At 47.6% G+C, this 25539-nt stretch overlaps 1 protein-coding gene across 1 annotated transcript in view; it reads right to left on the bottom strand.

The window, feature by feature from the left end:
• Positions 1-25539, bottom strand: part of LOC144148625 (uncharacterized) — a 56978-nt gene that overhangs the window by 15119 nt on the left and 16320 nt on the right. Inside the window, exons 2-5 of the mRNA XM_077680136.1 lie at positions 24198-24263; positions 20166-20411; positions 16067-16214; positions 7575-7696 (exon numbers count right to left, since the gene is read on the bottom strand). Of these exons, the coding sequence (XP_077536262.1) occupies positions 7575-7696; positions 16067-16214; positions 20166-20411; positions 24198-24263 (582 nt within the window). The remainder of the gene's footprint in view (positions 1-7574; positions 7697-16066; positions 16215-20165; positions 20412-24197; positions 24264-25539) is intronic.

Raw genomic sequence — 25539 nt, 5'->3', positions numbered from 1 at the left:
TTATGGGTGTCGTTTACATCTTCGCTTCCCAACCACCTTCACAGGGTGGATTGATGAACATTTTTATGTGCTAGTTCTATCTTCAATTGCTTAATTTACCTCCATAAAGTGGAACGTTCATTTTGAAGGGAAAGAGAAACGCGATATTTAATTAATACTAACTTGTTTTCACACCAGTTAGTGCTAACCCTAACTGAAAGAGGGGATGTAATCCGCCATTTACGTTTCCCTGCTATTGTTTACGCTAACAATTTCTGCGTGATTGTAATTACATGGTTGTAGCAGCTACGGACCGCGGGGTCTACGACCGGCCTTAGAACTAGCGACCTGCCCATTCTCGGCGATTCGCCGTACCGAATTTGTTATTGCTTATTTCGTGTTAATTTTTGTTGTGTTTTCCGACACCCCTGCAGCAGTTTCCGCTGCATTTCAGCCCCACTTTCCCGTTGTATACGAATTGCTCGACCACCCGTTCCTGTTATATCGTCTTTTTTTTTTTTTCTGTCCATTGCTCTCATTTTTGGCCGATTCACCCCGGGAGAAGTGCACGCCTTCCGCTGCTACGATGGAGTGTGTAAATAGGAGTTTTAAACGCAATATGCTTCCTTGCTAAATTGGCAAAAAGAACACATCCGGCCAGAGTCCTTCGAACACGCAACAACCTGGATATCTCCCGAAACAAGCCTCCACAACTGTTATTCACTTGCTAAAGCGTCCCAAGGCGTTCCATACGTTGGTTAGTGCGTGCACATCGGAAAGAATAGAACACAAAAACATTCACCGCACTCTGTTTCATAGGATGCACCTGAAAATAAACACCAAGAATCAATTAACGTGCACAGTTTTCTATTGTGCTCCAATAAAAAAAAAAGAAGCGGTCGGTGCACGGTCAATTTTTATTGGCTTACGATGCGTTTTGTACTCCGAGTATAACACGAAACACGAAAGTATAACACAAGAAGACAGACGTTTTGCCTGCAGCTTGTTTGGCCTTTTAAGCTTCTGTGGAGGCAGTGTTGCTGAAGCATGCACAGTTATTATAAAAAAGCGTGATAAGGGGAAAGACAACACAGCTGCAAGACGGAAAGAAGCTGGACACACACGAGCGCTGACCTGCGCAAGCACAGCCCAGATTCACGCGAAAAGAAATCTTCGCGATGTAAAGGCAAAGTCGATCTTTTTTTCTAAGGCGTAAAGGAAAGGCAATGCTCGAAAATTAGGAATGCTTGTCGAGCAGGCAGATATGGTAGCAGGATTGTTTACTTGCGTACATTGAAGATTGCATAGCTAAGTGGGCCCAGACTGAACCGTAAATTCTCGGTCCTGGCAGTTACCATAAGTACAGCAGCGCTATTCCAGAAGGCCCGAGATAGCTCGCTCCCGAGTTTCCAATTGCTCGAGTTAACAAAGTAATGATAGTAGAGCATCCGACAAAACTCGAGCGACACCGCTTCATCGCGCGGAGCGCGCTTGGAATTACCAGAACGCCAAGCTGAGGCTGCTCGTGCACGTTGAAAAAGCGCGGCTTGTGCGGACGTCCGCGTGCAGCGCCGTCTAGAATTGAGTTCCAGTAGGCACTCCGTTGCGTAAACTAGATAACTTAGCTATTCATTTTAAAACTTCAGCTTGGCCCCAGCCTTCTTTGGAAGCTCCGCCCTCCAAAAGCGGTGTTGGGCGGCTCGGATTTTCTCGGTGTGCTGTTCTTTAACGGAAATGTGTTTGCTACGTGGTTTGAGGGTGGCTAAAGAGCAGCTCACCGCAAACCCAAACCAATTAAGCCGAGGAGTTCATTGTAGCGAAAGGAACGCACCCTCCTCCCTACTCTGTCGGACGTGACCAGCTTTGTTTACCGGCGGACGTCGGGCGTAGTATCAGAAATCGTCCGAATTTAGTGTGATCATGCGCGTGTTTCAGCATTAACGAGTGCGTTTTGGATGTTGAAGGTGTGTCATCTGGTGTCGCTTGTGTTTTTACTCTGTATAAATACAGCTGCCATGGAGAAATCTTGTCGTCTTGGCCGTCCTATCGTTTGGACGTGATTGAACTCTTATTCAGGACCGGAAACCCCCGAGACTGGCAGCATTTCACTCACGGTGGCCTGGCGACTTTGTTCATTCTTTCATGTTGGGCTTTCTTACCGGAGCACCAAATGCAAGTGACTTCGTGGCTGCGATGCTATTCCACCATCGAATTGGACGCTATGGCAGCCATGGTTGGATGGGGCTTCGGTCGCAACGCCGCGCCCGCGACTGAGCTGGGTGTGTTTGATCGACACGAGAACTCGCAGGAACTTGGGATGGATATTGCACGGCCGAGTCGAAGTCGTGCCTCTCGTGGTGGCGGCTGCTGCGGCATAGGTCATTGTTCACAGTCGCCGTCGCAGGCAAATATCTATCCCGACAGAGTTTTTTCTTTAGCGGATAAAGGATTTCAGGTCCTCTTTCTTCTCTCGAAAGTACTATGCATCGTCTGTGCAGTCATCTGGCACCCGACCTCCTTCGCCACAAATTTGAGGAGGCCTACACTCCATCACAGCCGCGGAGCGAGTGTTGTGAGCGCTGCAGTTTTACGCGACAGACACCTTTACGGAAGCGCTGGTAGCGATGGCACCTGCGACCGCCACCAGTTGACAGTCTGCCGGTGTGGGCTCAATAAGATTAGTGCAGACATTTTTTTCGTGCAGGACATGGCTTCCGCAGATTCTACCATGCGTCGCGTCTGCAGCAAAAGCGTACGCTTCAGTCGGTGCTGCTCGATGAAAAGGAACCCGCCACGGTGGCTGAGTGGCTAAGGCGTTGCGCTGCTAAGCACGAGGTAGCGGTTCGATTCCCCGCCACGGCGGTCGCTTTTCTGATGGAAGCGAAAAGCAAATACGCCCATGTGTACGGGATTTCGGCGCATGTTAAAGATTCCCAGTTGGTCAAAATTAATCTGGAGCCCTCCACAACGGCGCGCCTCATCGCCTGCTTGCGTCGGCGCGTTAAACCCTACAATCAATCAAATCGACGAAAAGGAGGTTTCCATCAAGTGGTCGTGCTTCAGTTATTGTCTCCTAGGAAAACTTTCGAATGTGGCGCTGCATGGCCGTGCGCTTCATTTATCGTCAGCGTGGCAGAAGGTTTCGCTTGAGGCGTTGCGTGCCAAACCATTCTTGCGAAAACAACACTGACACGATAGCATACAATCAAAAGCGTGTATCTGTTATCGCAGGTGATCTCTACGTATTTCGACGGGTTTTTCCCAGCGTCTTCGTCATCTGGCCAGAAGTGGAGAATGCAAAGCTTGTGGAGGGGAGAGCTGAGACCGAAAGAAACAGCGTGACTCGAGAACGAGGGTAAAGAAATAGAGGGAGTGATGGGATTAGAGTCCATAAAAAAACCGACTGTAGACTGCCACAGCGAAATTAAAAAAAAAAAACAAAGCAAATTTGAAAAGCTGTGGTTATGGCTATTCCTTTTTTCGTATCACGTTCCCACTTTGCTCACTTGCCCGCAATTTGGAGCTTTCAGGAGCGAATAGGCCGGTTTTGAAAATTCACAAAACTGTGAATTGGAGAAGTAAAAGTTGTAGAATAATGCGCGTGGCGTGACTCGTGAACGTGATGGAACTTAGCAGGGAAGGTGCACACCAGCCGCCCAGAACACCAATTGCAGGGAGGCTGCGGTGTGTGCCAGTCCTCTTGCCGAAGAGCTCACTACCAAATGAAAGAGAAGAAACTGACGCAAACACGGTATATCAGAAAAGGAGGCGGTCGAAGTAATGAAAAAATTCACGCCGAAAGAAAACGAAATAAAAGTGAGGAAAAATACGCAAGTGCAATATATCAGTTAAAATAATCGCAAGAAAAATGTATCAGTTATTAATAAGTATCACAAGTACACTTAAGCAGTTGTTATTGAGTATCGCCAAGGTTTCGCATTGAAATCATGGCACGAGACTTGAGCGCCCGTAGCAAATCTCGAATCGAAAAGTCAACGGAGGGTTTCGATAACACCTAGCAGCAATTACTTTGGATGCGGTGCGTTTCCATCACCGACTATTTTTTTTTCACCGGCCTTAGTTACGTAATTGTGTTGTCTGCCACCGATGACAGAAATGGGCAAAAACTACTTCGTAGGACTGAAAATGTCAAGCAAAAAGATCACATGATTGCCTAAAATAAAAAATAGGTGAACTTTGTAGCGAAATACTGATTAACAAAATAGAAGCGCGGTAAAATAAATAGTTGGAATTTCTTGCCCCCAGTGGCCACCAGTGCAGTAGTGGAGCGAGAGAACGAAGTGATAAATGCGCCACGCCCGTGTTGCCCCTCCTTGAAGCGCGCTGCCTTCGACCGGTTACGTTCCTTCCATTATCAAAAAATAGCACGAATCGCTTTTTTTTAAAGCCCTTGAACTCTGTCTCGAAATACAATGATTACGTTGTGTGGGCGTCGCTAGAGCTCGTGTCTCCCAATTTCCGCTGAATATCGGGCCTTCTGCAATAGCACCCCAGATCAGTTCAATTGCTATTTACTTGTGTGGCCGCTGCATTTTACGTGAATGATCGCAAATCTCACAGAAAGCGAAGCGAAGCTAGCGAGGATGATAATGATGATACTTAGTGGCTTCCGCTTTCTAACGGGGTAGCGTTGCACCTTGACCTTAGTCGCAACGCCCCTGTACAATCACCTCGCAAAAAAAAAAAAAAAACATCTTGTGGAATTTTCGTGCTAGTCTGACTTCTTTGTTTGCATGTCTTTTCAGATACTTCTCTGCTCTTTTCCCACAAACATTCTAAGCTTCTTTTACTTACCTCTACTGTTCTCCAATTCACTTTTTTGTTAACATTAAAGCCCAGGGATTCAAGAAGCCGTATGTCTCTCTCACCGCGTCTCCCTGTATGTCTTCCTCATCTTCTTTTTCCAGGTCATTGTCTGTGATTCTTTCACTTCATTTTTTATTAGCTTGGTCGTATTCCCTGTGCTTCCACGTTTCATAAACTTTGTCCTTGGCCTTCTCGTTCTTTTTGTACACTGCGTGTCCACGCTTTTCATGTAAAGATACCGCAATGCTCTGGCCAGCCATGTCTGGTCATCAATATTTCTAAGTCGTTCTTCAAAACATATTTTGCACTCTGCTTCTCTCACTTCAAATTTAAGGAGGCCCATCACATGTTTCCTTGCACTGCCTCAATTGTTGTTTCACTCTACGCTCCTAATGCCAATCGATCTACCGCCCTCTGGTTTACTTCTATCCCTGATGGAATCTCTGATTTGGCACACACTACTGCGTGTGAAAAGGTGAGTGCTGGTACCACTACTCCGATCCTGATTCCTCTCACTACTTTGTATCTGTTATATCGCCACGGTGCTCTATGCCTCATGATAGAGGCGTTTCTATGGCCTTTCCTTCTAAAATGCTCCTCATGAGTTTTTAGATACACCTGACCTTCGTTTATCCATATGCCCAGATATTTGTATTCTGTTACCCACGGTATTAATGCTTTTTGAACAACTACTGAGTCGTTACAGGCGTCATCATTAAAAACCAGAACCTCTGTGTTAAACTCTAACACCAGTTCAGTGGCTTCTTCCCAGAATATATCTGTGAGCGGTTCTGGTCACTGTTCGCTATCTGCTAATAGTACTACGTCATCTGCAAATATCAGTACCAGAACATGTTGTTCCATGGCATGTAATTTCTGACTATAACCCAGCTTGAAACCTACTTTACAGTCTTCAAGCTTTCTTTCTAGCCTTGCCATGTACAGCATAAACAGCAATGGAGACACAGGGTAGCCCTGCTTTAAACAACCATTTGTGACTACCTCTTATGCTCCCCGCTAATTTGCACCTCGCTCTCATTCTAAATTCCCTGGAGCAGCTGTATAAAGTAATGGAGTAATCGCTCCCACTAAAGTAACTTCCACAGAGGTTTTCTATCTACATTGTCCTACGCTCTCTTTATATCCAGAAATGCTAACCAGAGTGGTCGCTTGTGAGCCATTGACATCTCTGTGCATTCGGTTAGGAGAAATAAATTGTCATCTAAGCGCTTGCCTCGTCTGAATGTATTTCGTAGTTCTCCCAGAATGCCATGCCCCTCTATCCACGCTTGTAGTTCCCCTTTTATGGCTTGCATTGCCAGCATGTATGCCTCTGAGGTGCCTGTAATATGCCAGTATGAGTTGGCTTCAGCCCTGTCCCCTTTACCTTTATATATCAGCTTCATCCTGCCCTTATGTGAATCGTCCAGTACTTGGTTAGCTTTTATCACTTTTTCTATTGCTCGATTCAGTTGTGCTGTGCTTTTTGGTCCCAGTAGGTCGACCCGCTGTATAGGCATTACGCTGTAACAGCTGGAAATTTTGATTGGCTTTTTTCCAGTTTAGTTCCTCCAGCTTTACCTCTTTCAGTACGCACCTCTGTGTCCCCACCCTGCAAATGCTTTAGTCCTTTCTCCGTTCTGTTGAACTTTTCTTGTGTGATTGAGCGAATGTGAAGTACCACGTCTTCCATATTAGTAGCTGACTTTGTGGGGATCGCGACTTTTATGCGAACCCCTTTTTGCCTAGCTTTCCACCACGGCCGGCGTTGCACACGGTTCCTCGCTCGCATGATGGGAGTGAGCCAGCAACCATAGGATTTGTTGTCACCGGGGTGGAGTTGATCTTTTTCCCCTTTGCCTTACCCGCAAACCAGTTCATCCTGCGCCCTAGCGCCACCGTTCGGGGAGGTCGGGCGGGATGTAGCTTGACAAGACGACGGCCTCTTGCCTTGGGGATACGGTTGCCTGGAGACGTTTCGGCGCGCTGGTCCGGACAGGGGGAACGCGCCACAAAGGGGCGCTTCCGTGTGAGTTCGGAGACTACACCCGCGCTTGCACGCGCGGCGCCCCGCTGCTCCGGTATTCTATCGGTTAGTCGAACCATCTCGACCTCTAGCATTCTTCAATGCCCCGCTCTGAATGTTATCGTTATGGTCTACAATTAGTCTGTATGCAGTATATTTGACTTGCACATTGAAATAAGCGCTGCCATTGGTGTTTTGCCCTTGGCGCTTCCTGCCTTTGTGTGTCTCCGAAAACAATGGACCCATCCGCCGCCGGCGCTGGCAAGGCTTGTTTAGCTGAGCGCAGATGGCTGCGGGGTGGGGATAAATAGTGTGTGGAATGCATAATCCCACAACTATCACCGTTTATGACATGAGGTTGTACTTTTTCGGTGTTTTTGCTTAATTCCTATACATGTTTTCATAACTTTCTCGGCGCGCCTTTTTCCTTTGTCCATATCTTCAGACACATCTTCACTTTCTCGCTTAAGTTATTGCTGTGCCAATTTTAGTACTTCCAGCTTTTGAACCACTAACCAATTCCACTTCAAAGTTATTTCATTTCTCTGCATTTTCACTCACGTGGCCTCTCTGTGCTTTCTCGTTGGTTGCTGTCTCTGTGTTATAGGCTGAGGATTAAATTTAGTGCCACCAGACGAGCGAGCCGTCAATACGATGTAATTTTTCGGCACGCTGGCTCCCGTTGTCCCGGGCTGCTATGGGCAGGTCGCTATATATTAAGCCGGTCGTACTACGAACTTACTCGACTGCCTGCTTGAAGAGGATTCGGTACATGGCCCATGCGTCCTGTGCGCTGTAGTCGTACAAGCCTATGGCTATGACGGTCCTGCGCTTCACGTTGCCGCCTTGAAGGTTTTTCAGTTCCTGCACGGAACGAGGAGAAATATCGAAAAAAATGAGAAAACTCTTAGAAGCACCCTGTCGTGAATTGTCAGAGGGTGCATAGGCCTACACCACATTGCTACACATTGAGCGTTTTTATAGACGGCTTCACTATTATACAGAAATGCATTCCCGGAAAGATTTCTTCAGAGGAATCTAAGGAGCTTGATACGAAATTGTGAAGTCCCTGGTACATTTTATTAACTACCTAATTGAGACTGAGTGTACCCTAGAAGAACTGTCCACCGATTCGCGTTAAAGGGACTCTGCAACTCTTCAGATAAACGCTTTCGTTCTTTCCTTCGCGTGTGAAAGTACTGCGAAAGCTGCAGTTATCACCAGAACGGAGTGGCACTGCGGGTTTGGCTCGTCGAGGTAGATGCGCCTCCCCGTCCTGCTTTGCTTTTGTGGCTTTCTTTTTAAAAGCAGCATTCCTGAGACTAGAGCACACCCGGCCGATAGCCGCTACACCCTGTAATGACATAATTTCAGCGGTCGAATAATGCCAAGACCGGAAGAGAAAACTGTCTTGAGCAGGTTTTGGGCTATCTGATAAGCATAGAGCAGTAATTTTTCGTGAGGTTGTTCGTGGCCTTTTTTTCTAAGTACTGGATGTGTTTTGTGACTACGCTTAGCAAACAACTCAGATTGCGAAAAAGTTTAAGAAAGTGTTGCAGGGTTTGATTACAGGCGGCACCACCGCTCTACACGAATGCGGTGCTAGAAATGTTTTTTCAGGAGACACGCAAGCATGCGAACATACCGAACCGGCTGATGATGGTGGCATTGATGGTATGCAGACTTATAATAAATCTATGAAGGCCCTAGAGTATTCTATTACGTATGTTATTAAGAGATCATGTATTCCGGGAAATTTGGTCTACACAATCAGTGCATACAAATTTTGGTTCACAGCTAAGCGTATGTGAATTGCTAGAAAGATACTCTTCAGAGGCCAAATCAGTGGTCCTGCAAGAAAACAAAAATGTTTACGCATATATCCAAAATGAACACCATCCGTTCATTTGGGACTCGTCCATACCAGTATACCATTTAAGTCACAGAAGAAGGAGAGGCGTTGCAGCCGTCATTCGCCGCAAGTGCTACTTTTGGAGCTCACTAGCGCTCCGGCGAAGTTACCACCCGGGAGCAGCGCTTGTTCATCAAGGCACTGTGCCACGCGCATCAAGACACCAACTACGCCGTCTGTAATACGTATGTTCGGGTTTGAAGTTTTCGGTCGCGCTTGCACTGCGTTCTACTGGATGTGCGCAATATTTAATTGTTTGATGTCGTCCAAGTGATCTTCAATGCTGGAATTCTCAAGACGGCCGGCTTTCTGTCGCGACCTCAATGTAAACATTTTGATCTGTCAGTCACTCCTATCAGACAGAAATGGTGCTGATGGGTGGCTTATTGGTGGGCTGTTAACCCACGACTTTTCGTTCGCTGAATTGGGGCTTAAAAATGACTTACGAAAATGGAAAAGAATGAGAGAAAAGACGCAGAGAGTGAGGGAAACAGGTTAGGGAGAGGACGGAAAAAAGGCCCTGAAAGGGAACGGGCAGATGAGGTCTCGCAAGGGACTGGTGAAGTTGACACAGAGGGGCGCGATTGGATGTGGATTAGGAGAGGAAGGGGCAACCGAGAGGGATGGGCAGAAGGTCTTGTGACTGAAACTGGATGGGAGAGATTCAAAGGGGGAAAGAGGATAAAAGAGACAGAGCAGAGTGAGAGAAGGTAAAGGGGGATGGTGAAGATAAAACTTGTAGAGGAAGGGTGGGGTCTAGGAAAGAAGGAGAGAAATGGGGAGAGTCAAAAGGGAAAGAGACGGGAGGGGCTCGGAATGGATTTTAAAGGGACACTGAAGTGAATTTGTCAAGCTCCCGTTTTTGCTCAAATTAGCACACTTTTCATCGTTTTTACGATTGACAAATCGGTAATTATTTTACAAAGCGCGAAAGAAGAAAAACTACCATGCGCGGTTTGCGGCGGCCGCACCAACTAAAGCTGTGACGTTAGGAGGAGCGGGCACCGTGATTGGACGATGCCCAAGGTGAGCAACCAAACAAGTTTCGGTTTCGGTTTCGGTTCTCTAAAACAACCGGTGGCGTTGTTGGATGGGCATTCTCAATGACTCAGTAATCATCGTACCGCGCTTCTCCCATGTTGTCAGCTGTAAAAATGCATAAAGATAAGCCTCCTAGGACGGCTTGGAATCGTAGCATTCACTAGCCGAAACCTACGCAGTGCATGAACGCCCTCCGCGTACCCGTAGACGCCTAAATGTCATGCGCTTTTACCCCATAATTGGAGCTTGCCTCCCTCATGCCTGTATCGTAAAAAGCGTGTTCGCACCAGGCCAAGGGTCTGTTCATTCTGGCCTGTGCCCACTGCCTGCAAGCAGTCGGTGCTTATGGCAACAGCACGCCAACGAGAACTCGCTAGCGCGCCATGCATGTGCCAGCCTGCGCGCGTTTTGTGAACTAGTTCGTGTAGCCATGAACGTTGCGGCCCAAAAAAAGGTTAACTCAATATAGAAACAATCGGCGGAAAACAAAAAAGTTAACTTACAAAAAAAAAAAGCACGAACCCGCGGGGATTCGAACTCGTGACTTAGAAACAATCGGCGGAAAACAAAAAAGTTAACTTACAAAAAAAAAAAGCACGAACCCGCGGGGATTCGAACTCGTGACTTGCAAAACATTTGCGGTGACATACCCAGCGCCTCAGACTACTGAGCCACGGAGCGGGACGGGAAAGCATTGCTAATATAGGGTATATATTGTACAACCGGTTTACACTTTTATTTAGTTTTGGCATTTCAAGCAGCTTAGGTGACTATTTGTTGTACTGCGATCATGCAGTAAGCGTCGCCCGAGTTTCCACAGTAACTCACGTCTAGCAATTGCATTTCGTAGACGGAAAAGCGTTCGCAGATGCGTAGTCGTGCTGCTGACCGCTGTGCTTGTTCTCCCAGCGCAAAAAAGTGCTTCCCGCGCCCTAGTTTTACGCTGTACGGTAAAAATATCAGTTGATTTTATTTCCTTAGTACCTATATTGACTTCGCTGACTCTTCTCCCGCCTTCAAGAGGCCTTATATTTTCCTACTGGCGTACCAGTCAGCGAAGCGTCGCATGTGCGCTTGTGCAGCACTTGTGTGAAGCGAACTTGACTTGGAGCTAGATACAGTGTACAAACAAACCAAGTAAAGAAAGGCACATTCTTCCATTCACAAACGTGTCCTGGCTTCGTTTCAACTAAGCGAACGAATTGCGACCAAGCAATTTTTTTTAACCTCCTTGATTGCGACGACCTGCCGGCGGCCGGCGGACGAAACGCTGGGCCGACTGACTTTGTCGGCCGGGGAGCCGTGCAGTAGCGCAGCCGTGGCGCAGCCAATTGCCAGCTCATCCCCTCCTGACGTCACACGAAAACGCCACAGAAAATGGGCGAGCGTAAAGAGAGGAGGACAGCATTTTCGAATTAGTTTTTCTACTAAATAAAATCGCGTAAACGCGCCTAGAGTGGTCGAAACATGGCCTGGGGACTCCGGACTACAATTTGCGCTAGTAATCCCGCAATGTTTACATATCACTTCAGTGTCCCTTTAAGTGCAGCTGATGATATCAATAGCGTGCACATGAGGAGGATGGGAAAGGAAGAGGTTGGTGGAAAGTGTACTGTAACGGGGCTAATTCTGAGAGGGAATTTCGAAGTGCTGTAGATGAATATAAAGTGATAAATAAAAAAGTGTGAGGGGGTTAGGAAGGCAGGAGGCAGGAGAGAGAAGGAGAATGGATGGTGGTGAAGGATATTGCAGGGGGGAGCTTAGGATGTAAGGATATAAGGGGTATAAAGATAAAAGGGATATAAAGATATTGCATGGTATTAGAGGAGGGCGGCACGGGTGGAAAGGCCGACGGAGAACGCGGTAACGCTGCAAAGAGGTAATAAACACAAATTATTGAGCTTTAAACGGGGTTGAGAGATAGATGGCCTAGGCTCCGGCTCAGGGGAATACCAGTGCCGTAGATTTGGTCACAGATATTTCGAAAAACAGTGCTGGTTGTCGAGCAAGCGGCTGCCCATGATAAGCCTCCAAGGCCTATGAGGGGGACGAGGGAAAAGGGAATTGTGCTGGTAGTGGCGACTTGTGTTTGTGCAGTGCGATGTGGCGTGAAACTTAGAGACGGTGGGCGCCGGGTCGAGAAACGCTGGGAGAAGCTGGCGAGAGACCCGTGTTGCGGCTGCATAGCCAGACCGCGATTGTGTCAGCGCCGCACGACTTGCACTTGGGGTTGGCTAACTTGTCAGGATAAAACTGGCGTAGTTTATTAGACACATGACCGTGCTTATTTGGAGTCTTCCTAGGGCTGTCGGGGATGTCCTTGTGAGGATGGGATGAGGATCTGGTAGCCGTCGACTCCTTGCTCAAAAAGATGCGACTTCGGCAAAACTCCCAGAACGTCGTGTATGAATTCCACCGATTAGTGTTTATTTGTTACGGGTGTTCCCGGAAGAGGCCGGCTGAGGGCGAATTTGAAGGACTCAATGCTTGTGCGCCAGGTGGGTTTAGAGCGCTGGCCTCGGCGTGAGCTCGATCATTGCCCCCATTGCCAGAGTAGGTCGGGGTCTAAATCAGGTGAAAATTTGTGCTTGTGTGGCAATCCCTTGATGAACGGGTGAACAGAATCTTCTTGGCTACTTCGAAAACGATGTCGTAGGAGAAGTTTCAGCACGCCTTCGTGGAGTCAGAGCCAACATCAATGACGCAGTAAAGTACTGTTCGTTCTTAAGCAATGGCCCAGGCAGTAGCCTCATATTCGGCTTCAGAAACGTCGACGTGTATCAAAATTGCCATGGTGGAGACAGTGTTTCTACTTCCATCGATCCCTGCAGCAACCACAATTCTTTGATTGCGGCCAGCGCCCATATTGTGCAGTGGTGTGGCATCAGTTAAAGTGCCGCTTTACGGTTTGCGGCATAGATGTGTGATTCGGTGGTGGTGCTCTTTTCGGCTTGCGGTCTCTGTGTAGCCTCCGGTGCATATTCTGGAGGGATCCGGTCGATAGGAACGGAGAGAGAGAAAAAAACTTTATTCTTTAAACAGCCCTAGTCCGGGCTGTCGTGCCACAGGATCTTCATTTGGAGATGGCTGGTCTGTAGAACTTCCAGAGGTCCACACTAACACGAAGGCAGTGGGCTGCCAAAAGTTCTGTCGATTTGACATCTCCCAGGACCTGGGTTCAACCAGTAGTCCAAGGAAGCGATGCTGGAATGCAGGTATGGTGGTAGGTCTGGCGGATGGCACTCCCATTTAAGGTGTCGTACTGATGGGCAGGGAGGGTAGTTGGGTGTCGGGCAAGTGGGACGCGAGAGGATGCCATGCATGTAATGTTATGCGAGATGGAGTGATAAGAGAGGAGGTTTGTGCTTTCCCGACCACAGATGCGGCTTCACGGGAGAGGGCGAGGTGGGGGACCGGGAAACACTGCCTGCTTGCGCGTTCCGCGCAGAGTAGAGGATGATAGGTGTAATGTTAAGGGACAAGAAGAGAGCGGAGTGAGATCGGGGAAGAAATGCGTGTGAAGGACATGTTAGTGGAAATGAAGAAAAATTGGAAGTGGGCAGGGCACCATAATGTGAAGGCAAAATAACCATTGGACATTAAGGGCAACAAAGTATATCCCTAGAGAAGGTAAGCACGACAGGGAGCGCCAGAAAGTTGGGTTGGAAGATGAGATCAAGAAGTTTGCGGGATGAATTGGTCGCAGTTAACATTGGAACTGGATAATTTGAGATCTATGGGAGAAGCGTTTGCTCTGCAGTGGGCGTAGACATATTCGTGAAGATATGGATGATGATGTTGTTGTTGACGATGATGACGACGACTATGATGTTATGGTTTTGATTATGATGATCGATAGATAGTCTTGTCCGCCATGATATCGCTAGTGATGTTTTGCCTCAACTCCCGGGAGTTTCCTGCGTCGAAAAGCCCAAATAGTGTTCTACGGGTACCCTCATTTGGGTTGTGATCATATGGGTCATCATATGGGTTGTGCTTCGTTCTTCGAACGTGTTACAGAGGCCTACTTGTTCTGGTCTGTAACCATTGGTTCACTTTTGTGGGCCTACCGCTTGTTTATAGCGCTTCGGTATAATAATGCCAATCTCTTCAGTTTCATGAGCCCAAAGGCTGAGGTATGGCGTGCTGTAAACGATTCCTAAATGACAAAGTACTTTATAATATCCTCGTGACATCCAATTTTTTTTCACACCACGGTTTCTGGTTGCGATTCTCCTGGTGAGTCGAATGTTCATTGGTCGATTTCAGTTTTTCATTCATGGTCTTGCTGCATCCCAATTTTCGAAGGTGCAGCCGGAGGTTGAGTATCTTGGAAACTTTATTGATCAGATGGTCACATATTTGGATTGTTGGTCTCTCAGAACTGCGGACGTTACTAGGGCGCCTGGGGCACGTCAAGCAGAAGCAGGGGTCAAAAAGAGCCCTGGAATAGGGTCATTCAGGTCCTCCGAGTCCTCCTCTCCACCTTCAGCTCCAACACCCTTTTTGCACCTTCTTGTCCCTCCACCTATCTGTTCTCCTCGCTCTATACATCCCGCATTGCCTCCCCCTTCCCCACTCCTACATTCCTATTCCTCTCACAACTCTCGCTGATTCCCAGTTGTCAGTGGTCCATTACTGACCAGGCTTACTAGTAAAACTTCTGGCTGAATTGAGTGATAGACACGCCGACAGACAGAGACAGAGACAAGCATACAGACAGACAGACAGGCAGACAGACAGACGCAGACCGACAGACAGGCAAGGAAGACAGGCAGATGCAGACAGACAGTCAGACAGACCGACAGACAGACAGACAGAAATATTTACGTTTAGATAACCCAAGAAAGACGGGCGTCTGAAAAAGACCGCCTGCTTTGTCGCCTCCTGCGACTGGTCAGGTTCATGGCCAACGGTAAAAGGGCACCGCCTCTCACCGTTCACCAGTCTCGGTCAGCTAGCTTTGCCAGTTTTCTGCGGTGGTACGCGACGTTCATCCGCAACAGAACAAGTCGTTCCCGATACCAAAGCGGTTCCCGTCACTTGAATTCATCCCTACAGGGACAGCACACCGGGCCGATTCCACCTCCGTGCCAGAGGGGGCATGCGGCAGTGTGAAGAAATACTATGGTATTGGATAGCAACAGACCGCGTTGAAACCCAGCACGACATCCCTATGGTGATTCCTGATGCAACACCGCCTGTGTAAGATGCCTCCCAAGTCCGTCTTTTTCCAACCGAAGCCGTAGGGACTCCTGCTGTATGTCCGCCGGTGCGCGCCACACCACGGATGAGCGCAAAAACTGGGCATCTTAGGGGCAAAGATGGAAACCTAGGCTCGTTAACTTGCTAACGCTGTACTAAACTGTAAATCGTTTCGTATAGTTTTCGTTAGGCAGAGTTGCCAGGTTAACAGTACTCAAGCCGGCAGAACGCGGGAAGGTTAGCGAGTGGTGTATTTCAGATTAACAGGTTTGCGAGATCAACAGGAAAGTGGGCGTTTCACCATTACTAGCATAAGCGATAGGCAAAGGCGGCGTCGCCTAATGTAACCGCTTTGAACGCAGTGTATTTTATATTCCTCAAGATGTCCGAATAAAGTTACAATTGAGACTTCCGTTAGGGAAAATGTGCGACACTTCCAAAAACTGTTTCACTTTTTGCTTCGTGCCTGAAAGCGTTTCGAAATCGCCAACTTCGAGTGGCACAGCAGATGCAACTTCCAGTTCGGACTTTGCTTTTGTTCGCTTCCTAAAGCTGGCGGTAGAACTGAAGTCAAAGAATGCGGCCAATATCCCCGCTATCAGTTGAATGACGTCATTCGAGCGCCGCCTGAACAATGCCCAAAGCGATGAAGAGAAATTTTTTGTGGTTGTTTTCAGGTTGTGAGCTGGGCGTAGGGCAACAATATTTGGCTGGAGTACTTTGTGTCATTCTGATATGAGTACAAAATGCTCTTGTTGACTAAAATCCGAAAACATTGCAGATTTTGAGAATTGTTGCAGAAAATTTGAAGGAACTCTATTAACCAGGGAATTACAATACCTTGTATTACAGTAAACCCTACAATTTTAATGGGAATACGACGAACACGCTTAGATGTCTTTTTGGAGGAACGTCACGACGGAAGGAGCAGGAATACGGTAACCATCACTGCTCAAAAAAGTTTTCCACAAATCACAGTGTAAGGTTAACCTGTGATGTGATAGTCTACATTGACGCAGGTGGCTTGATTATTAGCCTTGAGGGCGTGACAAACGGTTATGTTGAAACATACTCACTTGCATTACTTCTGTTGTGTTGTCTAGCAATGGCTTGAGGTCACTCGCTTCGGCCAGTACGTTGAGGACACCGTAGTGTGGAATATTCTCCTGAGCCAGCCCGAATAGGACGTTCTGAATGCCGTTTATGCCTTCCACTGTAATGTAGCTGCAATACAGAGAATAGTGTAGTGAGGAGATGCTAATATTGGCGTCAATTCTAGGGAATGTCGCTGAGGGTGGAATAACTATTTCGCCGATGACGACCAATGACAATGACAATAAAATGAAAAACGATTCCTTCAAGGGCTGCACACGAATACAAAGCATTTACAGTGCACTACCGTTAATATAAAGTCCACAGAGACAGCAAAACTTTTCGAATGAACCGAAGTTCCAATTAAAAAATAAATGCGGTTGATTCTTCTGTCATAGGATTCGGTGAAACACGAAAGTGAAATGTGCAATGAAATCTGCAGTTGAGCATGATTTGCCGGTTTGCGGCGGTCTTGTAGGTGTCCTCAGCGAGCGGCGTCCTGCTAGCGGGTCGCTTTGTCAAAGGTGTACTGGCGTCATTTCTGTGGCGGATATGACCTCAGTGAAATCTCGGTGTATCCCGACACAAATCACTTTCATGTTAAAATATAAAAGCTGGAAACGAACTACCTAAGCATAATGTACTCTTTAGTACTACAGGGTGCTTCCCCGCAAGAAGACTGTGTGCAGGGGTACAGCCTTTACAGGCCGCTTGCTTCGTTGTACTGGCTTCATTTCCGTGACGGATATGACGCAAGTTAAATCTTCGTGGATACCGGAATAAAACTTTCCTGTTACAAGAACACGAAAAGAATTGTTATTAGCCCACAACAAGTCTCTCTTCTTGATCCAAGTCGAGCATACGGCATAGGTTCGCATAATAGTTGAGACTTTCCGCTCAAATGGAAGCCAGAAGTCTCCACCACTAATACTGCTCACCCAGCGCTGTACGCAACGAAGAAGGCTGACGACCTCAAAAGAGAAAAACGCGTACGCTGGCGCGAGTCTCGACTGGCCTGCGGCCTCACAACCTGTGCGATCCTCACTTGCGATGGCGCAGACATCAGTACGAAACATGGCACTGTCGTTACGCTCAAAAATTTAGACTTATCAACAAACAAAAGTCACTTCCGTGCTTCTTGCCTGAAATAACTTCCAAGTAACCGATTTAGCTTCGAATTATCTAGCAATTTTAACCAATCAATTGCATGTGAAATTACCCGGACGAGGTCATCATTTATATTTACTCGAAATTTAAAATCGACGTTTTCAAATTAGCGAGGGTCGACTTGACTCTATCAGGTAAACAGCATTTGCAGTAAGCGTACGCCTAATTGTGATATTTAGATTCTCCGCCGCAGTCGCGACTGACCGACAGACCGATCGAATGCGTGGCTGACAGACGGACTCACTGATTGACTAGAGCGTAAATCGATTGGTCGATTGAAAGAACCAAAAGAAAATTTTCAGGGAACTTAAATCTTTTTACCTTCTTTGAAGGCGAAATTATTGCTTCCCTGGTTATACTCATCGATTACTTTTTACTGGTACGTCGTGTTTGCGTCCCTTAATTCGTGTTTGTTAGTCGTCTTTTGGCACGATAGCTTCGACAGTACCACTGGCGCAAATCGCGTAAGAGCTCCAGAACACGGTTCTTCGTGACAGGACTGCCCATGTTCTACTCGCGGGCCGTCACGCTCAACTGTCACGTGATATGACGTCAGCTCAGCACGCACCAGGCTAAATCATATATTCCGACGATGGAAACCTGCTTACGTAGCTTGGCAACAAGGCTCTTGGCTTCTACTGTGAACACCCAGGCTTAATTCCCCATACCAACACAAACTTGTTTTCAAGCGAAAGCTTTCCTAGCGCTACCAATGACATCCTGTCAAAAAACTAGTCCCTTTCTACACAGACCACTTCATCTACTTAAAAGCTCTCGTAAGGTCTCTGGACAAACTCCGCATGCGTGAAACAGGGCTTCCGTCGTGTCAAAACGGTGACTTGAACATCGCGAAAAAGGAACCGTAACGGACAGGACAACACGCTCGTCGATAACGAGGAAGGAGTACAATAGTATGCCTCTATCTCAGAAACCACCTATCATCATCATCAGCTATCTACACAAACTTCACGGCAATGGCCTCTCTCATGGATCTCCAATTATCCCGGTCCTGCGCGAACTGAGACCAATTTATCCCCGCGAACTTCTTATCCCATCTGCCCATCTAATGTTCTGCCACTCCCTGCCACGGTTGCCTTCTCTGGGGATCCACGCTGTTACCCTTAATGACCAACGGTTTTCTGGCCTTCTCATTACGTCCCCTGTCCACGCCCATTTTGTCTTCTTAATTTGTATTGATATGTCCTTAACAAGCGTCTTTTCACTAACCTACTCCGCTCTGTTCTTTGAACTTAATGTAGGACCTATCATCTTGCGTTCGACTTCTCGCTGAGTCGTCCTTAATTTAAAGTGGACCCTTTTAGTGAGCCCCCAAGTTTCTGCCCTGTAGGTGAGCACCGGTAAGGTGCAGCTGTCATACTCTTTTTTCTTCGGGGACAATGGTAGGCTCCCGTTTATTATCTGAGAATGCCGGCCGAATTCTTCAACCCAATCATATCCTTCTTATCATCACATATCGATATACACGACACCACGTATTGATATACATTGAATAGTTGGTATACACAGAAGCCTCTGGATAAACGGAACTTCAAGGGACCAAAAATATTAGTTCCGTTAACAGGAATTCCGCTTACTGAGATTGATTTGTGAGATTGATGTTGCATTCATTGCGTTGACACGCCTGACACCTACTGAGACGATGCTTACGAGGCGAACGAGGTTAAACAAAACATGGAGTCAAAAAAAAAGCGAAACAGCCGGAACAGTAAAAAGCTGATTCTCATGACAACGCGTTTGACAAGAAGTTCCATTCGTAGTTCCGTTTATACGGTGACGCGGAAGTTTTAATTCCGATTACTGAGTTTTTTTACGTTATCTGAATACAAAACCAACCGACTTACAGGCTACTGTTCCGTTGAAGCAGCAATTCCGTTTTAGCGATTTCCTTTTATCGAGAGGGTACTGTGGATAGATTTCCGTAGTGCGGGAACAAATATCGCAAGGGTTTATTTTATGTCCGCGATTCGGATTTTTGGAGGTTTGACGATCGAGGAGATTAACTTTCAGCAAATGCTTTGACCTATTTTTGACGAAATTTTGATGTTAGGAAGGTTTTGCGCTTCTTTCAATTTTCTTTAGGAAGGAATTACACTTTACAGCGGGGGCCCTTCAATACCAAACAACAAAGCTGGCGTTTCGAACATCAAGGCACTCAATGCGTTCGTCTTAAAAAATGTAACCCCGTCGGCCCGGAGTGAATTCTTCTGAAACAGCGCAGCTGTGATTCTATGATTCTATTGTGTGGGCTCCAAACATGCAGCAAAAATGTATATAGGAGGAAAAACGGAGACTTGCGGTTGGCGCGGGCGACAACCAGATAACGTTACAAATAAGACTAATGCCGAAGAAAGCTCCGTAGCTGCAACGACGTAAGTAGCGGTAGCGGCACTTGATGGACGAAATGGTAACGGTCACACTTCATTCCGCGCAGTGGAGTGGAGTGCAGTGAAATGCCGATCGCAGCGACCACACCATTTATCCTCCCGCTACAGATGCGGTTAGCCTAACCTAGCCAAAGCGCTTGAGGCGTTATCTGATCGCCCTAGAAAGCGACGTTCCCCCGCCCTGCCTTTTCTTACTCCATCGCTTGAACGTAAACGGACGCTCGTCGCAGAACGGCAGCACTTTCGCCCGCCAAATTTCTAGGTTTATGCAAAGAAGTCGGCAGCCAAACATACACAGGCGGAGGGTTCCTCCCCTCTTCCCCCGATAGCTTGAGGGAGAGGAACCTTCCCCCGCAGAGAAAGAAACCACCCCCCCCCCCCCGAGATCACTGCGCCCTCTATCGCTGCGTCTGAGAAGGGCAGGTGAGGTGGTTCCCAGACAAACGCGTAGAAAACTTATCAAAATCATGGGCAGCGTCCATGTAGCCGTGAAGTTGTGTACACAACTCACCGGGCATCAAAGGCGGCCCCGCCCTCCGTTCGAGTCCGTTTCTTCATCTCTTTTTTGAACATCGTCCAACTGGGGTCGCCGACCGCATCGTGCAGCTCGTACTGTTGTTGCTCGTTCTTCGTCACAATGAGCTCGCTGTAGTAGATGTAGGTGCACATCCCGTCCGGAGGATACTTCCACGGCACCACCGCCACTTGATTAATGCTGCACAGCAGCTCTTGGATGACTGCGGCGAAATAAGGCACACTATGCATTTGTGTACCCGTTGAGATTATCTCTGTGTGGCGAGTGTTCAACGTGAGTTGGCAGTCCACGTCTTGGTAACCTGTAAACAGCACCCATGGTTCCTAGAAACAGGCAACCCAATTACGCAGCGAATATAATGTCTGCAGTAAATGTGCCGCGTCGACAACAGCGGCGACACAGTGCCTCCAGATACAAGTAATGGGCAGGCGTTATGCTGTTGAATCGCACATGCAACGCAGCGTTAATTAGCGTGCTTTACATTACTCCCGCGGGCTGCTGTACATGTCTCTAGTACCTGTGCTACACGGCTGTTTCAAATGTCTTTCAAAGGCGTTCGAACCAATTGTCAATTGCGAATACATAGCGCGAACTTCTTTTTTTTTATTATTAGAAAGTTTGCCCTGCGGCACAACGGTGCACGATTCACAGGTACACGAACAACTTTGCTTCTCGTATAAAGACTAGAAGGTGCCTATGAAATGGTCCATGAACCCAACGGTGCAGGTCTGGAGGGCGGCCAGGGTGGAGGCCGGTTGCACGAAGGTGCCGTAATCGGATCTGACGCAGTCCGGGGCAGGTCCATAGCAGATGCTGCACATTCACATTCTGTACGGCGGAGTCGCAGAATGGGCAGGTAGAGTCGTATGAGCCGCGGTACTGCGATGGCCAAGAGGCAGTCACAGACGGTGTAAGGGCCATCCCAACGCGTATTCTCCGCAGCGAAACCTCCTCTCGTCGAGTTAAGTCACCAGGGAGGTTTGAACCACACGGGGTTATGAGGGCTCGCGTGGGGCGCCGGAGAATTTCCTTCTGTTGTGCCAAGTTTCCACTTGGATCTTCGGGGAAAAGTGGTAGTCGTCGCATCAAGGTATGCGGGCGACTAGCCGTGTCTGCCTCCCTACTGCCGGGTACAGCTGAACGGGGTACCCATCCAGCTGTACCCGGCAGTTCAAAAGAATCATTCAGCAGACTATTGATAGTTACCGTGTAGTAGATGCATAACGCACCTTCGTTGTCTGCACATTTCGCTTCCCATGGTCGCAATGTTTGGTGGGCAGACGTTGTTAATAACTAGGCAAACTTATCGATGTGCCTTCGGAGAGCACTTCGAAGTACAGTCTACTCACGTCAAGACGAACTCGGTTATAACGAATTGCATGGTTAAGAAGAACAACCATTTTGCTCTCCAGTGTCATATGCAATGCAAAATAACGTCTGCTTAAGACGAATTTCTGATAATGCGAACAGATTTCCATTGCACCCTCGAGTTTGCATTAACAGGAATATGCTTTAGTATGAAGAAGTGGAGCCATAAATTTGCCGGTGTTGTTCAGGTTTTATGTGGCCGTTCTTGTTATGGGCTAGTGTTACAAGATAAGATAAGGAACCGTTACATAGGCCCGCAAATGAGCAACAGCGGCCATTTAGGTGTTTATCAGGGCTGCCAGATGGCCCTGTACTGCGGCCTCACCGCTAACTTTGACAAGGTCATTTGTAAAGAACACTGCCGACGACCAGCCACACGGCATCTTCGGACACATTTCTCCACCTGAGATGCTGCGAAGCGTGTTATCTTTGATGCGCGTTCGTGACGACGCCAGTCGCGAGCAGCCTCAGAGCAGGGAGGACAAGCGGAGAGGAGACTACCACAATTGACCGACAGGAAACGCATGAGCAATAAAATGGCGGGGCACATGAACCGTCGCACTGTAAACAAATATCCCGTGATGCGACCGGACCAACGATCCTAGCAGCGGCACGGAACAATAGGAGAAAAGAGTACGGTACTCTGTAACCTTATTGAAAGGAGCGTGTGCATGAATCCCATGTTTTCAATCCTTGCCCACTTTTTTTGCAACGAGTGGAAGGGGCGCACGTGCTGGCATGATAGTTTATTCGTTATCGCCTTCACCACGGCTCGTGTGGTGTTGCACCACGCGGCAGGCCGCACCTTGTGCATTTCATCCCTGCCGAAGCCGGGCATCGGCCTTCAGATGTCGTTGAGAGCGTAAAGCCTGCTCGCACGTGCTCGCCTTCCACCCTGCCCCCAACCACCCTGGATCCCACCCCTCTCTAGCCGTGCACGCATAAGTGAGCGCGTCCCGGTGACGCGTGCGTACCTGGACGGGAAGTGGAGCGGCAGAAATGTCGCTCCTGGGCCCCTCCTGAGAACGACACACCGAGCCTTTGATCAGTTGGCCATATTTTGCATGACATCGTTATCGCTCTGATTTTCTGTACTACCGATTTTATTTACGAAACTGTGACCTCACAAAGCATTAAGTTAACTATGGAGATAAAAGGATGTGGAGATATGACAACGGATTTTGAGCCGGATTCCGGCACGGCTTTTCTTTTAAGGCAAAGTTGACTTGCGAGATTAAACCGCAAGGCAATTCGAAAAAAAAATCAGGCGTCCGCATGGCGAATAGCTAAGTTACATTGGAAAAACACAAACTTATGTAAGAGGGGTGTACGGTGCTGTCTATGACGTAGAACGCTGCTTTTCATGCCGTCGCATATACCATGTGCTGTAACGACAGACAGCGGCACGTTGCGCATACTAGATGAATGAAACTTCCCTCTTTGTTGCTCATCGATACTTTTTTGAAATATCTCTGCTGCCCATTCTGTAAAACAAACAGCGGCACGCTCGCACACATACTGGCGGAGTGCACTGAACTCAAAGCCCCTATACCCCCCCACCCTCCCTCCACCCCCCCCACCCCACTCCACGAGCAATGGGAGACCTTGCGGTCCAGCCCCGCCCTGCCGACCCAGCTCGCGCTGACGGCCAGGTGCCAGGAGCTGCTGGCCCAATACGGTTCCCGCGACCTGGGAACCGCTCCGTCTGGCGTCTGAAAACGCCTCGAGCTCAAATGAAGTCACTACTACTACTACTACTCTGATGTCGGTCAAGTGAAAGGATAGAATTGTCCACCCAGTCTTTATTTGAAGCACGACTGGCACTATCTTGAAAGACCTGACCAATGCTGGAACATTTGGAGAGTAGCTAAGCTGAAATAGAACCGCCAGCCGAGGTTACTCCGAACATTCGCTTACGTCTATTGTGCATATTGCAGACTCAGGTGAAAACTTTGGCGCAGAGGACGCGGACTATGAAAGGAAGACATAACGCAAAATCAGTTTCTGCACCGAATGGTTTCCCACTGATTTGGATAAAGTTCGCTACTGCTTTTCTTTCTGTGGAAATATAAAGTTCGAGATCAGACGTATATCCTTCGCACATGGTTTAATTATTTTCGGCATTTGTTCTATTTATTTTTCAAGGTAAAAGAACAATATGTCGTCCTCTTCGCGTCAATTTAATTTCTTTCTATACATCAACTTGCTTCCTGCAGGTGTTTGAGTCATAAACCCATTGTAAGATTACATAGCGCACAATAATGGCCAAAAACAACAGTTTCGCAATCACGCAGTGAAGTAGGAGTTTTTACGGGGACTGAAATGTGTAAAAAAAATAAGGCCTCCGACCTGTACAAAGTTTTCTGACAATTGCGTCTTTATAACACATGTGCAGTGCATCAGAACCACATTATGGGTATCCGTTAAGATACCATTATTTCCTATCCCCGACAGGAATGCGTGCGACATCCTTTGGCCTTTGCTTTGGCCAGCCTCGCTTTGGCCAGCAAAGCGAGGCCTTTGCTGGTATTATTGTCACACAATATACCAGCGATCGTTACAACCCATACTATGAAGGTACGCATTGTCGTCTCAAACGAGACTTTCAAGGCGCGCTTGCCTTCAAGGGCACCTACTTACTCGGTCTCTTTGTTGTAGTTGTCGTAGTGGTAGTCGTAGTCGGGGTCACAGTCAAATTCTGGGGACCTGCAAATTGTACACGTGGGAGCGCTGCAATTAATATTGAGATTAGAGAAAATGGTGGTGGCTGCTTTATTATGAATTTTGCCCGGTCTTTGCGAATGAGAGGAAGGTTGCATTCCAATATTTACGACAGCAATACCGTCCCCATAATCAACGACAAAATTGCGTCAGTGCTCTACTATACTAAGGTACCACTTAAGGACTACAAAACAAGTTTCCCCTCCGGCTCCTCCCCGCCGCCCGCCGTTCCTGCGTTACTAGAAAAAGAGTTCGTTAGTCTAGAGCAGTGTTGCGGAATGGGCGTCCCTATTCCATTCCAATTCCATTCCGGGGAATTACAAGTTGCCTAAATTCCATTCCTTTCAATTCCTTGGAATGCTGGAACATCGCCCATTCCCACTCCGGGAATTGCCGGGCAGTTCAATTCCATTCCTCTAATTCCTCAACGTTTGATCGGGTGATTATCAAGTTACCAATGAACCCACCATTAAGCTGATGTTATTACACGCGTTAAGAACTGCTAAAATGCGCAAAACACGTAACCAAGGTCGAGGGATAGTGGCTTTGTGGCATGTCTCGTTCAGTGCAATCACCCTACTAGTTCCCACAGGGGCAGTTCTCCAGGTAGTTATTATAGTATTTGCATGGTCAGCACGTCTTTACGAGTTGTGATGCTTTAATATTGTTTAAGTGTGAATGTGTTAATGCTAACGTGACGACATGTTCTATTTTTGTGCTGTCAAAAGTATGGTTGATATAACATGCAACCATACAACCATAACAATATAAAAGTATAACACGCGTATAACATAACACGCGTATGGAGCGGTCGTGAGCATGGTTAGAACTATAATTTTGTTAACGAGGAACAGAACCTCCGGATTTGGTGGTATCAATTGGGATTACCGCTCGAGCACCTTGTCCTGCCTTTGCACCAAATACGGATCACGGGCCGCAGAGGTCGTCAGCACTCACGCATGTCAAGCGCGCCTTGAAAGCACGGATAGGTTCAGAACTTCCTGTGTTTGCGTGTGCGCAGGTATGCAATGTCGCCCTTGCCGAAAAGCTTAGTTACGTGCGTCAGGTATCATCCACTGCGCACGAGCGGTGTCTCGATGAGAACCAATGCACCGGGAGAATTCTTTTTTCTCTCGTTAGTGTATACTGGGATATTGCATTGGTTCGTATACTAATGTGCGTCTTGTTTTTTTTTTTTTCTTTTAGAAATTGTGAGATTGCTCATACTTTAGCACCATGCAAACTTTGGCTCTAGCTAACT

Source organism: Haemaphysalis longicornis, unplaced genomic scaffold (assembly GCF_048455015.1).
Source record: "Haemaphysalis longicornis isolate Haplotype H1 unplaced genomic scaffold, Haemaphysalis longicornis Haplotype H1 scaffold_8, whole genome shotgun sequence".
Lineage (NCBI taxonomy): Eukaryota > Metazoa > Arthropoda > Arachnida > Ixodida > Ixodidae > Haemaphysalis > Haemaphysalis longicornis.
The sequence above is the reverse complement of the archived record's forward strand: the minus strand, read 5'-3'. Positions and strand labels throughout refer to the sequence as shown.